Raw genomic sequence first — 16,095 nt, forward strand, 5'->3', positions numbered from 1 at the left:
CAGTAATAACATATTATCACTTGCTTGAGAGAATTCAGGGGATTGGATAAAAAAGGCTCTATGGTGGAGAGTGGAGGCACATGCATCTCCGCATATTTTTTCCTGGTGGAGGTGATAGCTTGTCCATAAATATTTTCCATTCGGGGGGCTACAGCATCTCCACATAGTTTTCAGGGATGAGGCCCCTCTTTCCCTCCAGCTCCCCCTCCAGCCATCCCGGCTCTCTCGACTGGGTCACTGCAGGAAGAGGACACAACGTCACCGGGGGGGGGGGGGTACAACAGCACAGGGAGGGTGAGGGTGGGGGACAGGCAGAGGACACAGAGCCTCCGTTGAGTATAGAGCGCGTGCATGGTGCATGTGTCAGAGCAAACAGAGCGCAGGTCTGCAGAGGATACAGTGATTACGAGGTTACACTAAACTCCACTGTGAGTCATTTTTATCTCTACTGTACATCTCAAGTCTGTTTTTGGATCCCATTTTTCTAGAATTTCACCATGAGCTTAACTTCAGCAGCAAAGCAGAGCTCTCACAAACCGTTTAGTTATGACAGATGTGTCAAGGCACAGAACATTTCTGTGGCATGCCTTCTCAAAATCCTCCCAGGACTCATGATTTGCCAACAAAGTGAGCCAATTTAAAATTTTGAGTGCATTTGCAAGTCAGCTATTGCATGGATATATTGTCAGTTAGAACTTCTGAGGCAAAATCAAGACATAAACTAATTCAATGCTTCTTTTTTTTCTTCATGTAACATGTCACAGGACACAAAGAAATGTGTTTACCGAGACTGTATTGTGTGTTAATTAAACACAAAATGAACAAGGAACTTAAAAGCCGAGTCTTTTATACAGGTGTAATCAAAAGAGTTGACCCGCCACTAAAATTCAAAGCGGGATTCAAACATGTTTTTACTCCTCAATTGACTGACAGGTCCTCTAATAGAAGGGCAACCACAACAAAACAACTCATTGTGCATTATTAATGTTTTCTGACATTGTTAAAGGTATTTAAACATCAGCTCGTCCTCATCAAACTGAGAGACAGGTGATAAACAAACAGCCCCACTCCTATCCGAGCACAATAACATCGATTGTTTTTACTGCTATTTTTAGGGGTTTTATCGTCACGTAAATTATATATTTCATTCTTTAGTCAACACATAATAAAGCTAATGCATGTCCTTAAATGGAAGGACAACCTCTGTCAACATTCACTGCACTTCTCTACTAAGTACAACTAAGAACCTTATCTGTTTTGTTGTAGTTGTGTCCATGTTAACACTGACTATGTCATATAGAAATTGTTTTATGACACAATTAAACCAAACCAAGCCAACAATTATTACAGACTGCACCTTTAAGAAAATAAATAAGCGAGGCAAAGTTACATTTTCAGTTTTAAGAGTGAGGAAACATAGACATATGTTGATTTTTTTTTTCTTTAGACAAACTGTATGTACAGTGTTTGCTCAAGCATTCAGACCTCTTGACCTTTTGCACGTTTGTTATGCACATAGCTCAGGCCAAAAAAAAAAAAAAAAAAAAAAAAAAAGGCATATACATTTAGAAATAACTGAACAGTGCAGCAAAATATGCAAAATGTCAAGGGTCCTCTAGATACTGCAGATGTTTAGTTAAGGAGAGCCTCGTCGTATAATATTTATGTTGCAATGCTGTCTCTTCATTTGAAGCCTGTTCACGAGATGAGGGAAAGACAGACTATGAGCAAAACTATACTGAAACCTTCCAAACTCTGCATGTGGAAGCGAAGATTTAAGTTGAGATCATTCAGTCACACTTTTACTAAGCAAAACTTCAAAATTAAAATTCAGATAAAAAGAATGGCCTATGGAACATAACCTAATTTAGCTTTGAAAATTAATTTTATGTTTATTATTATTCAGATAATATGAGTTGGAAATCGGCTTTCTAGTAAATTACATTTTGCCATTGTAGGCATTTATCCTGGCATGAACTCTTTCAACCAACAATCAAATATTGATGTTTTAATGTGCAGGCAACATAACAAGAAATATTGTATGTAGAGTAGATAGAGGTTAAGGCGAGGTTTCAGTTTGTCTTATCCTTATTCATTAATGAAAGTTGTCAGATTTTGACATTTAGATCCTAATTTTTGATCATTAGACCTCTGATGGATCGCATTGGTTATATTTGCAGTGGAGGCTAACAATGTCAAAAAAGATGTGATCTCACCTTTTAAGCAAGAAAAAAACAAAAACAAGAAACTGCAAAGCACTGTGGGATCTTATCAAAGACATCCCCACAGTTAAAACCATAGCATATCTATAATATCTGTGTCTAACCAAAAAAGGCAAAAAAAAAATACCAACTACAAAATCCTCATTTCCTCTGAGAGTGATTAAAGCTCAGTCGAGCCTCTTCCAGACACACTGAAGAGAAAATCTGTGTCTCCTGCCCCCCTCCCTCCCCGTTCTCCTTCTCCTCGTCTCATCTCTCTATTCGATTGAAGATCAGATTGGGTGTTCGGTTTTCCTCCAAATCCAATATGCCAGGGCTGGTTCTGAGTGAGCGACTGGTGTAGGCGATAACACTTACCGGCATTGAATATTGCGCCGACCTGGAAGGAGAGCTCAGAGTCGTGCTCAGCCTCACATGGGTACACTGCCTTGGCTTTCCTGCTGGTGACACTGAAAAATGAAGGCAATCAGTGAGCTGGCGGAGCTTTGGGGAGGATTACCGCACAGTTCAATCTGGGCCCGAGGCCTGCTTGTTCATTCACTCACTAGCCTGAAACAGCAGAAATGGGCCAGGCTGGAATATAAGCAAAAGTACTAAGAGAGAATCCGGGCCGCTACACACTCTTGTCTTGCCCTATCTCCAGTCTAGACAGAGTAGCGTGTGAGTCAAAACAGACCCACGTGCACACGTGTACATGCACAAACACAATGAGATGCAGCGCTGTTTGTAGCAGGTTTTGTGCAGCCGAAAAGGCAGGCACACATCAGGTCCGCACAGCAGACAACCATCTATGGTGAGATAATTAAAAAGTGGCGGGGGGATTCTAAAGTAGGTTTGCACACAAACAGAGGCAGAATAGAAATCTCTCTCCACGGTGCTTCAGCTTTTAAATCCACATTTGTGAGCTTAGAAGCTGCATTTTAAATCAGTTTGATGTAAAAGAGCGCCGTCAAAGAAGCCATATTCATCGCTCTGAAAACGTTAGTAAAAAGGCGTATTTATGCCATTGCGCTTCAGAAAACATAAAAAACGTTTTCCACAGAAAGGTTGTTTTGCCCACCATTGCAAACCGCTATCTCAAATGCCAGCAACATTACCATGTAGAAATTGTGCCTTCAACACACGATGCCCTGATAAATATTTCATATTCTTTCTGCCGAGCAGCAACAATGTAGGATGAGAGAGGAGAAAGAAGATATACAAACTGAAAAAAAAAGTTTGTGGTCACAGAGTTGTCAATACAACAATGTTCAGCCGAGTTTCTGAATTCAGAATTGGAAGAATGCACTCTCGTGGAACCGCATTTGGAAAAAATGAGGATTTGTATTTCTATGAAAGTAACATTAATGGATTGCCCACAGAATGACCGAGCTGTTTACAATTTCCTCGGTAACATCTGAAAGCACTGAAAATGAATTCATCATTTAGTCTCAAGCAAGGAGAGCAATAGATCAGTGTAATGGGCAGCCTGAATACGCGGTCCCATCCGCTTCGCTCAGATACCTGTGTGTGTATCTGGGGCTCGACTGAAAGGGGAGAAGGTTGCTGCCCCTGCTACAGGCAATACTTGTGTTGCATTAAGAGAAAGTCAGGGAAAATATTGATGTGCAAGACCGCAAGTAGATGTTAGACGAGTGAGGGAGTTGGTGATTCTGTTGAGTGAACATGCAAGATAAGACGAGCAAGCGAGTAATGGAGCAAGTGAGGGAAAACAGAGAGTGAAAGAATCCCAGTGTGACATTTAGCCAATATGTGAGTGTGAAAATGACTAAACGAAACAGAGATAAAGAGAGGGGAAAAAAAGTAGTCAACTGCAATTATTAAATCCAGTTGGGAGGAAAATAGGAAAATAGTTGAAAGAGAGGGAGACACTGTCTCACCTCTCCTCTGGTTTGTCTTTTTCAGAGGCAGCGGTGGTGGAAGCAGGTTGGCTTTCTCCTGAGGCTCCAGTGCTGGACCAGGAGGCTCCTGCTGCGGGGGCCCTGCAGATTAAAAAAAAAAAAAACCCTTATTCACCACAGATCCTATGGTGCTGTATATTGACTGAAAACACAGCATATTTGCCCTGAACTGACTGTAGCATGCGTTTTCCCCTCAACTACCACCGTGTCTTTTTGATAGAAAACTGAAGAAAACACACAGAAGGCAGCAAGAATGTGGCCCTCACGTTAAAAAATGCTGAACCTGTTGGATTTTTAGCAAAGCGGAGAAGGTGAGATGTTTGCCACGACAAACAGACGCAGCATTGTCAGGTGTTAGATTGTTTAGTATTGGTAGCAACTACTGAAAGTGGTGGTATCAGAGCAACAGGTAAGCTAAATTGAGCAACCTGTTGTTATGGAGACAAGGTGAGAATACATTTCTACACCAATCCAGCACTTGTGAGGGTGGGAATTCAAAACAAAAAAATTGCACCGGGGTGTAGCGAGGTTTGCGAGTGGCAGATTTCGACACCATCCACAACCATAATTTTAACTAGCTGACTCCAGATGTCATGAGAAGACTGTCAAGTTGAGAATTACACAATCGGAGATGAAGATAAATGAAATCACTGCAAACTTAGGTCAAGTAGAGTCATGAAAAAACATCAACGTGCAGCATAGAAATGATAGTTTGATGATATATCACACATCAAACTTGACAAAAAAGGAAACGACTATTCCATTTTATTTCACTCTGCTATGCAGCAGCTATACGCAGAGAGACTCGCACTTTGAATTCTCATGTGTGCAGGCTGTACATTCATTCCAATAACAAGGACAACAGGCTTCCATAAATCAAATAATCCATTCCACTCCATCTGCCAAAAAGCCCCTTCGAGAGGACTGACTCTCGACAGTGGTCCTATATTAATCTGAAAGGTAGTCATCAAGAGCAACTTTGATTTATTTATCTGTAGGTCTAAAATTGAAACTCAAACACAGACATATAATCGACCTTCACAATTTTGAGACTTCTTGTGCCGCATAACGCAAGCAAACTAGGAACATCATTGTAGGATTAACTGACTCAACCCTAACTTGTCAGCCTGTCTAAAGTAAACAGGCCAGACTAACAGCAACTTCTCAGGCGAAATAATTGGGATTGACTGTATCTGTGAAACGCCAACAGGGTGGATTCAGAATGAGGGATGCAAACAGTCATGAATTAAACATAACGTCTGAATTCAGGAGGAATATTCATACACGGGCCAGTTGTTTGCTTTTGTGTTCTGAGAACAACCAGAAGTCAAATTGTAATTCAAACCTGAGAGTGAACCACATTGATAAAATAATTATACTTCTGAATGTAAAGTAATATTAATACATTAAAGCACCAAATGAGGGAATATCTTTTGGAAAAATGGTCTTAATGTTCCAGATATTTGTAGAATCTATGCCAGTGTGTTGAAGCTGATCAGAAGGTTTATGGTGGCCCACTTTATGCTGCTTTTTCCTTTAAGTTGTCACCCATACGTGCACCTTCAGTTCCTACAGGAATGTTTTTAACTTCTGTATGTGTTAAGTCAAACAATAACACTCCCACACTTTCACCATAAGCTTTATCTTTTACAGTTGTAGCTGTGCTTTACACTGGCTGCTGTTAAGGGCCAACGAGTCTATGGTCGACCTACAGGATGGAGGTAGGGGTCCTGGTAAAGGCAGAGTGGAGCAGAGGAGAGCAGGAGTCTAAGCCAGGCATCCCTCTGTGTTCCATGCCTGCCCCAGGGCCAGTGCTAATACAGTACATAATGAGCAAATTGCTCCTAGCTGCCGCTCCCATAGAGACGTTAATAAAGGCAATTAGAGGGAGCAGCTGGGGAGGGGCTGGAGGTTGAGAGGATGTTGTGAATAGTGGTTACGTTGGCACTGGTGGAAGGGAGAGAGTGAGACGGCCTTAAGGGGGGAACATGGTAGGGGATCTTGTGTGGACATAGGTGAGCACGCAGCACCGGGCTCATGCTTTCATTCCCTCCTCTGCATTGCTTCCTCCCTCCATTTCTTCCCCTGCCTCGCTCTCAGTGTGCTTGTCCATCCCCAGCGGTGGCTGTTCCGTTCGGGTCTGGCCTGACTGTGGGTGATTTATAGCTCTGCAGCAGTGTGGGGCCACTGTGGTGCTCAGCTGCTCCACATCAGCATGGGGGGATAGTGCGCTGCAGTGCAGCAAATCCACTCATTAACCTGGGCCCAGGCACAACCACTGTCTGCCTGGGTCACAGCCAAAAGAAGGGAGAGCAGAGGAGCACCAACATTTCACCCACCTGCAGGTGAACCCACTCAGATACACACAAAACACCTGAATGCCATAAAATCAAATGCATGCACACACATAAAGAAAAGTTAACATATCTCGCTGCTTTTTTCCAGTTGAAAGAGGATTATACAGATCTTTTAAATAAACAGATATCTAAATAATTATAGAATAAACAGTTGGGGAAAATCAGTGAATGCCACATGGCTGCCCTAGAAACTTGTTAAATGTACCAGAGGTAAATGGATTCATCCCAAAATTGCTTTCACAATTATAGCTAAGCCAAACCGAGGGAAATCGTTTGCCATTTCTCTTCAACAAAAATAGCATCAAGCTTTGAATTGCTCATCCGTTGTTTTCACCCATCACAGGCCTAGCTAAGCTTCTTCTGTAAACATGATTAAATACAGTAAATGGGGAAAATTCACTGTATGTGAGGCCCGCATGAAAATCCCTCTCGAGATGCTGGTTTGGGTGTAACAAGTTTATTAGTGACAAGTTTAAGAATATCATGTTGTGAGGAGGCATATCCTGTATATCATAATATGCAAGGGAATTGACATAAATATACATAAAAAAGCATCAAATTCCAAAGTGAGCTGCAACTGAAGGTCTCTTAGTTTATTATCTTAACAATTGGGGTTATCGCCGATTATCACACACTGCCAGGTTAGTAGCACAGTGAAATTCATCAACAAGAGTGGACTGCTGTTTCTTATTACTGCAGGAATTTCACCCTCCAGCATCCAGGCCTTGTTGATCCTGGCGTGAAGCTAACACGGGGATGATCAGGGCTATCAACGGTCTTTCTATTAAAGGAAGAAGGGCAGTGGTAGGATTTAATAGTGTTTCTAGTAGAAAGTGGGATCAAACCTACAGCCAAACTGCCCGCCCAGCCACCGCCAGTTTGGGTGGGCAGGAAATAAGCTCTGATCCACCATTTTATGATCTGCAGCTGTCTGCCAGCGAGAAGCATAGAGGGCTGGAGGTAGGGCAGGGGGAGAGGAAGGCAAAGTGGCCAAAAAATGTAACCTCATTGGGCAGGACTTGAGGCAACAGTACCACTGGGAGAAGCGGTGACTGAATTTAGGGAGAAGAGGAGAAATGAGGCAAGACATCGAAAATGACGGAGATGATAAATCATGCCACAGTCCACATAGAGTCATTGCATGATATAGTGAGTCAGGATGCATTTGTGTATGACCAGGCAGATTTCGCTGCAGCCATCCTGCAGGAAACCAACTAAAATGTGCTGTTTTCCAGGTGTACTTCTGAGCACACCAGAGTGCAGATAATACATTTCTGAGAGTGGCTGGAAGTAATCTAACAGTTGCCTTCCCCACTGCTCCTTTTGGCGAGGACTGAAGCCGAATCCCTGGGTTCCAGGCCAGAGAGGTGCTGTGCTAACAGGTCTCCACCATCTCACATGCTAAGATTTATGAGCGAACAAAGCCAGGGCGACACCCTGTGACATATGGCGCAAGTCTTCATAAAGGGACAGGGGCTGCGGCTATAAGGGTAAACAAGATGAATATCTCCCCAATGTCAATACGATTTACACGGCCAACGCACGGCCACCTGTCTCCCAAACAAATAAGAGCTGAGATTTACGACCTCCTCCTGGTTGCTCCTTCCGTCCTCCAACATGATGCCACATATGTGGGAAAGTGCAAAAAAATACCCGCAGGGGAAAAAAGAAAAAAAAAAAAAAAAAAAAAGGAGTTGGTTACATAAGTAAAATACTGTGGAGCCTTGTCTATCTAATCCTGCAACTTAGAGAAATCAGTTGATACGCACATGCCTACACACGCAGGTGGGCACATACCCACAGAGGTCAAAGTGAGAAAGGAATCACATTGTCCTCTGTCAAGTTGTAAGGTGGATTTGTTTTTATTTTACAGCTCTTTTCAGCTGATGGAGAAGGAGAAGGGGACAGTGAATGAGGAAAAAGTCTATTTCAAGGTGAATCTGTAGACATGACACAGCAGAGAGTCTAACATCTGCAGCATAACCCAATAATTCATCTCTCACATCAGCATTCAAGACAAGCCATGGGCTGGAAACAACAAAAAGGACCAAGGACTTAGTAGAGAGAGTGAGGACAGAAATGAGAAGCCAGAAAGAGGCAGAGCACCAAACTGTTGAAGCATTTTCCATCCAGTGCATTAATTCCACTATCGATTAATCTATTGTCTCATTTTGTATCAACAAGAAAAGAATTCAAGAATTGAGATGCTTATAGCTGCAATTCTGAGTCAATTCACAATGTTCAAAAATCGATTCTTGTTTGTTAATAATAGTTTCTCTTTGCTAAATACTCTTTATCAGGGTGGAAGAGATGGAACTGTGCCGCAACCACACAGTGCAGCGCTGTGTAACTGCTGTGATGCTATACAGGAGTAAAAATTTATTCAACCAGTCATTCTACAATGAGGGCAAGATGCATTTCCGATTTAATAATCTCCCGGGGAAGAGGGAACAAGATTTAAGAGAGACTATTTTCAGGCTCTTTTTCGTGTGTGCTGATTGTTATTGTGGGGAGAATTTACTCAACGTTTTATTCTGCTGCAACAGGAAACATAACGAACTAACTAGCAGTTCAGGTCATCATTAAAGTTACCAAAAATCTCAATCAAATTCCCTCCTAACACAAATTAGATTGCCAATAACACTCTGAGCATTACTACTGTCACTCATATAATCACAATAACGATAATTATGCCATCACAGAATGCAACCACATAAAAACTAACGATCCCCACAATAAAGAAATGGCTTCATACTGCAGTTGTAGTTTGCCTGTGTAGTGAAAGTGCTCTTGCTTGAAGTCACAGCTGTGTGTAGCTTAGTTCCAAACCTATGAGCCTCCGCCCACATCTTCAATATGTTCAGTGACTCACGTAGCGAATGAATGAATTGAAATGAAATGTCTGATTATCAGGCTAAAAACCAGCTAATTACAACATGCTCGGATGAAACACTAGTGACCATGCATGTCAGTGTGATATCAATGATTTGATGGAGTTAAAGGACTCTAAACACAAAGCAGTAATTTAGCCTCTAAACAACATTAAAGGTACACTATGCAGGATTGCTAGTTACTGTCTGCTCATCAGCAAAAGCTAAAAACATCAGATTCACTCTTGTTTTGTGTTTTGTCTTGCTTGATTTGCATATATGCAGCACTGTGTCTCTTGGATGCCTGCTGCTCATGGTCTGGCACCTAGTCGCTAACTTTTTATACAGCCTTGACCTCGCCTGAGTGCAGGGGTACACGCCCATGAATGTTTCAAGCACATAAAAGAGGGCAGAGTCGCACACTTTTAGTGAGTCACAAGTAGGGTTAGGTACTGAAACCTATACAACCAGAACCGACCTGACTGAATCACACCGCAGATTTTGGTGCCTCATTTCGGTTCCAGATTGTGTGCGTGGCAAGTGTGTGGCGAGACAGAAGGAGAGAGTGCGTGTGTGTGAGAGTGATGCTTAATAGTGACGCTGCAGCAACTAAAGCAGATACTATGAGGTTAAATACATGAATGAGAAGTGTGTGCAGTTTGTCAGTGAATAAATGCTATAACTCCTCAAGACTCAAGCCAAGTTCCTTGTGTCTTGCCACCTGCTGATTAAAGTGAATGGGATTAGCCCCGAAGTTAACGAGAGGTTAGCTCCCATTGGAACCTGACCAAACTTACTTGAGGTGGACTGTTAAGGTGGACCAGCTATTCTCGCTGCGGTGACAATATCAGCTGCTCATAAACAGATAATGGAGAAATGTCTGGCTGCTGAGTCTCTCCTGAGTAAGTGAGACAAATCTGGACCACAACTCAGAATTTATTTTGCTGTTATTAGTACTGTGGCAGATAGGCGGTATGGTGGTGCAGTGGTTAGCCTTGTCAGCTCACAGCAAGAGGGTTCCTGGTTCAACAATTGGGTGGGGGAGGCCTTCTGTGCGGAGTTTTCATGTTTTCCCTGTGTCAGTCTGGGTTTTCTCCAGGTACTCCAGCTTCCTCCCACAGTCCAAAGACATGCAGGTTAATTGGCGACTCTAAATTGCCCGTAGGTGTGAATGTGAGCGTGATTAGTTGTCTCTATGTGTCAGCCCTGTGATAGTCTGGTGACCTGTCCAGGGTGTACCCTGCCTCCCGGCCTGGTCAGCTGGGATAGGCTCCAGACCCCCAATGACCCCCAACAAAATAAATGGATACGGAAAATAAATGAATGAATAACTGTAATGGTTAATTAGTGTCAAATTATTGTAGTTGGGTTAGGTTTTTAGGTGTATTATGTGAATGTGTCATGTGAATTTGTGAAAAGTGTTTATATTCATTCATATTTATATATTTTAGCATACTTTCAACTGTTGAGAGGTAATAAATTGTTCAATTTCAAGTTCATATCTGCCTTTGCAGTAAAAAATAGTCATTCTTTCACATCATTGACCTTTGTTTTGCACTTCATTTTGAAAACAAGTATCAGTTCAGGCACCGGTACCATTTTAAAAGTATTGTTTAAGCACTGGTGTCAGAAAAAACCCAAACGAAACCCAACCCTTGTCATAAGTGATGACTGAGAGGGATAACTTCTGTATGAGTCTATACATTTTGTTAGGAAAATCCTGCATAGTATATCTTTAACTGTGGATACTGTGAAAATATTAAATTCCAATATTTCCGTTCCATTTGCAATCCATGAATCTAAACCATACCGATTCATTCATGGCTCTACTCTCCTCACAATCAATAGTTGCACAGTCACATATTGATCTAGGACTTCAATAGCGAACCACTCACCTGGAGTTGCTGCCTGAGCTGAGGGTGGCACTAAGTGGGACATGCTCGCTCTTCTCTGTTGGCACCTCTGAAGCCGAGGCTGACGATGACTGGGATGATACAGACTCATTGCTGCCCATCGACGTCTCATCTGTAGCTAGACTGGAACTATCTCCCACTGCTGACACTTAGAAGAAAGCAAACAAACAAACAAAAAAAAGCATTTGTTTTAATTACTTACATCATTTGATTAAGTTTATTCTACAGTAGGAGATTCAGCCTATTCCAGCGTACTGATGATAGCTTGCCTGATAAAACAGCTGAATAATTTATCAATAGATAAGGCAATGCTGCATCAACAGGGGATTTTATGAATCAAACTGCTGTCAAAACAGGCGAGACTTACAACCAAGTTTGTATTGTTCATAATAATACACTTCTGCAGTCATAGACAGGAACCTAAGAAACACTGGGGAGATCCAAGCTCTTTTATTTCAATTTTACTGTCAAGTAAAGATCCTGCTTTTGGGAGATGGGAGAGGCACGGAAGCAACTGCTGTTAATGTTAAAAAAATATATAGTTTGTTTGGACCATTTCTCCTTTTTTTCCAGCAAACACATATCAAAGTAAAACTGAACTGGTGCTGAGCTTATGGCCTAATCATTACCATATCTAATCACAGTATTTTTACATTCTGGGTGGACCATGTATGCAACCACGACATCACTGGTCTTATGTATTGTATAATTCGCTTGTTGTGTTTTGTTTACCCTGTAATATCAACCCTAATGGAATTAAACTCATTCATTTACTTCTACATAATTTTCCTCTTACCTGTAGTGCCATTTGTCAGCTGGGTGTTGGAGATAACAGCCATAGAGATGTCTACCTTCTCTTGAATATAATGGAACTAGATGCACTCAAGATAATCCACAGACCTTGTTGTGAGCAATTTCATATAGGAACTCGTTTCTTTCTGCCAAACTACAACCGCCAACCATATGACTGCACAGAAATAGCATCTACTCAAGGACAAGAGTCTCCTGCTTGTGACAGTGCGAGATGGAAACATTAATGACGATATGCAAGAGCAGGCAGACATCTCTACAGACGATATCTCCAACACTATGTAATTACCACCAAAACTATCTCGACTGATAAACAGCACCACAGGTGAGAGGGAAAACAATTTTATTTGGGGGTGAACGGTCCCTTTAATAATCATTTAACATGGAATATTTACAGATGTAACATGAGATGAGAAAGACATTAACAGCTTTAATGTCTGTATTTCACTTTGCTCTGTGAATTTCTTGGTTTTATGTCCTTTTGTCGGGGACTTTGTACTGTAGCTCTTGCCGGAAATGTCACATCTTTTTCTTGATAGTTATATAATAAAAACGTAGCTAATAACAATGTGAACACATAGTGAAACGGGTTGCTTATAGTGATGAAACTACAGAAAACTATCACCCAAATCTAAAGCTCCCCTCAGCATTAAGCTTTATAGTGACTTTTAGCTCATTGTTATCTGTCCAGCTTGGTTCATTCTCACCGCTCTCATAGCATTTTTTTTGGCTGCAGCTAGCAACTGTTCAGTGACAACGCTCTAAAAATCCCCTGTGTTCACTACCTGCTCAACACCAAAGAGCAGACAGATGACTAGCTGGTGAACACGGTGGAGAATGCAACTGAAGAGCCAGATATTACTCTCAGAAGTTGGTAGAGACCACAAACAGAGCCAGAAACATGACTACAAATGAATAATAATGTTGACCCATAAATGCTGAATGTGTGAATTAGCTACTATTTGCCAACAAGCTCGCCATATCAACTTATAAGTGTGTTCTTGTTTCTGCTGCACCCAATTAGCCAAAAACAAAAACCAGATATTGCAGGTTCAAGCAAACCCATAACAAATAAACAACTGTTCTGAAAACCTTAACTAAAAGTCATAATTGGTCTGCATTGTTCTCCTACACTGTACTTACTGTAAGGCTCCCTAAAACAAACTCCAATTAATGCATGGTATGTTGTCTTGTCTGCAGGTACATTAGACACATGCAGCATCACAGGTAGACCCACAGGTGCACATAAACACTCTTCTCTAGCCTATTTCATCATTTTAAAATTTGCTTTTACCCGCTGAACGCGGAGACAACAAAGTTTAAAACCATTATGTAGGACTCATATAAAAGACACAAAGGTTAAAAAAGGATTACGCCTTTCATCCCTGATATTAAACTACCCCATGCTAAAAGCTGCCATGAGGGAGGTAAAGAGAGGCAATCTGGTAAGCAGATTTGGATTCCTTTTGTAATGGCGGGGAAGGGATTTGACTGGCCCTGGATCAGAAATTGCTAAAGTTAGATCGTTTGGGGTCACAAGGTCCTGTGATCAGCTCATCTGATGCACAGGAGAAGGCCCCCATCATGACCCCCCCCCCCCCCCCCCCCCCCCCCCCCCCCCCCCCCCCCGTTTCATCAGAGGAAACTAAAGTTTATTTTAGGCATTTTATAGAAAAACAAAAAAACAAGGGCACACAAAGTCAGAGATGCAAATCTCTCCACATAGTAACACAGAGATGAGGTGACTGAGTTCAATGTGTCATCTGTAGACACTGCTATGGTTCAAAGTGGTCACTAGGGAACAGACAAGCTCATCCTCAGTGAGTGACTGAGTGAGTGAGCCCAGCAGGAATCAAGGGTTCACTCAGTTGCCAGTTTATTAGGTACAACTAGCTAAAACTACACTAATGCAGTCTAATGCAGCAGCCATGCAGCCAATCCAACCTTTATGAGGTTATAATGTTCAGTCTTTTAAAACTTTGTTAGAGAGGTGTTGATTCAAATTTATGATCATCTTGGAAGATGCAGTTTGGGGTGCTGTGAACTGTCTTGTGTTATACAGAGAGGTGTTTGTTATTTAGCACCCTCTCATTGATACAAATGAAGTGTACCTAATAAAACTGGCAACTGAGTGTGTTTTGTTAATCAGCGCACAAAAACTCCTTAGTTGTGATCTAAACTTCAAAACTTGTTAATGCAGATTGCCAATTCATATCCCTGATTTACCCTAAATTTGTGCTTCGATATACTTTGAGTATGAAAGCCCTGAGAGGCGAGTGAGAAATAGAAACCTCTGGTGATCCATTTTCTAAATTAATCTGAATTGTTTTCTCACCTCCGCTTATTAACTTAGAATGGGCGTAATGAAAAGTTTTGCCAGAATAATCTTTCTACGTTCCTTGATGCTTTTTTTTCACCTGTGAAAAAGTATTGTTAGGTGATTTTTTCGAGTGTTTGCTGTTGTAATACTCACTCTGGCCACAAGAGGCTACCCCATTTTCTACATGCGACTAAAATCATAAATGTTTCCTTCCAGGTGAGATTTGAATTTTCCGCATTCTCTAAACACAAGGTACACGTATTGCGCGTTAGCAAGTTATGTAACATAACTATCATGTCTGTCTTTTGGCTAGAAATGTATTTTAATTGGCACTAATTTCCATTAGTGTTAGCTATATTAACGTTGCTGTACAGAAAACATGAAAACATGCTTTGTTTAACACAATTTGCTTGCTAGCTTCTTAACTCTGCAGCTACATCTTGCAGGAAAATAGCATGGACTTACAGATATAAAAAACTAACAAAGCCACAGATTTCTTTTATCTCTGTAAGAAAAAAAGAGTTAAGCAAAATACTTGCAGCAATTCTAACTGCAGCTTCCGTATGGACTGAAAATGACAATGGTTAAATGGATATGTCACTTGCTGATTGCTTAAAGCAAAACGAAACAAATCCCCCCTTTTCCGACAAGATGTGGCTAACAGGAACACAAAGTTGGGATGAAATGATGACGCAAAACAAAATGGCTGACCATCAGGCTAGCATACATATGGATAACAAATCTAATCTTTAATATTTATCCCCCCCCCCCTTTTTTTTTAACAGGGAAACAGGTTGTTTATGATCTGTTCATTTGTGTGCACTATTATTTCAAAAACAGATATTACAAGTTCGGGCAAGCAAGTTATTTAAGAACATGAATTACTAATTAGCGCACACAAATGATTACACAAATTTAACCCTGATACATGTTGGGCTCCGTAAATGATGAAATGAATATGTGAGTTGCATACTCTCTGGATTACGAAGGTAGTTTACATCTAAAGAGGCTTATTACTAAGGTTTATATAATCATCCTAATTTGTTTTGTACATTTGTATAATGATCATACAACAATCTTAGACTGATCTTATAAGTCTTTTGCCTGGTTGAGTTCCTTTAAGATATCTAGAGGTGTGAAAATATGCAGGTGCACACGTGTATGTCTCTTACCATTCTGAATGTCTAGGGCTTGTGGATTGTAGACAGCCAGAGGCCGATTCTGTCGACTCAGCTTCTTGGACTGCCTTGTGGGAGCAGAGAATACTGGGGCAGCAGGTGAAAGAGGGCATGACTCCGGAGCATCTGCAAAGATCTGAATGCACAATGTGAATACAGTAAGTCTCAACCAAGCCTAAACATACAGTGCAGATACTCAGAGTGTCGAGCAGCAGCAGTAGTAGAAGCAGCAGCAGCAGCATGTCCTCAACTGACCTCACTTAGTGAACGGGTTTTGAAACTCGGAAGCCCTATGTAGTGGTAGATGAATGGAAAAGGCCATTTGCAGCCACAGCATGTGCTCCTAGGGAGAGCCGAGCAGCTCATTGATTGGACCCTAAAAACTGCATGTGAGAAGATTTTGTTTGTGCCAAAATAAACAAGAGCGGCTCCACATGCAACGCAATCACATCCCGTCCAGAAATCTGGGTCTGAGTTAAGGTGACATTTCTCCTCAGAGAAATTGACCCACTCTCTGAAAGAGT

At 41.5% G+C, this 16,095-nt stretch overlaps 1 protein-coding gene across 6 annotated transcripts in view; it reads right to left on the minus strand.

Annotated features, from left to right (window-relative positions):
- arhgap10 (Rho GTPase activating protein 10) overlaps positions 1-16,095 on the minus strand; it is a 59,779-nt gene continuing 43,684 nt past the window's right edge. The window contains exons 19-23 of one of the 6 annotated variants that reach the window (XM_033624462.2): positions 15,566-15,707; positions 11,246-11,411; positions 4,103-4,204; positions 2,580-2,671; positions 1-237 (exon numbers count right to left, since the gene is read on the minus strand). In XM_033624462.2, coding sequence (XP_033480353.1) covers positions 149-237; positions 2,580-2,671; positions 4,103-4,204; positions 11,246-11,411; positions 15,566-15,707 — 591 coding nt within the window. In that variant the 3' untranslated portion in view covers positions 1-148. Of the gene's footprint in view, positions 238-2,257; positions 2,672-4,102; positions 4,205-11,245; positions 11,412-15,565; positions 15,708-16,095 lie in introns of those variants that run through there. The other 5 variants (XM_033624463.2, XM_033624464.2, XM_033624460.2 and 2 more) reach the window with 5 other exon arrangements.

Source organism: Epinephelus lanceolatus, chromosome 3, assembly GCF_041903045.1.
Source record: "Epinephelus lanceolatus isolate andai-2023 chromosome 3, ASM4190304v1, whole genome shotgun sequence".
Taxonomy (NCBI): domain Eukaryota; kingdom Metazoa; phylum Chordata; class Actinopteri; order Perciformes; family Serranidae; genus Epinephelus; species Epinephelus lanceolatus.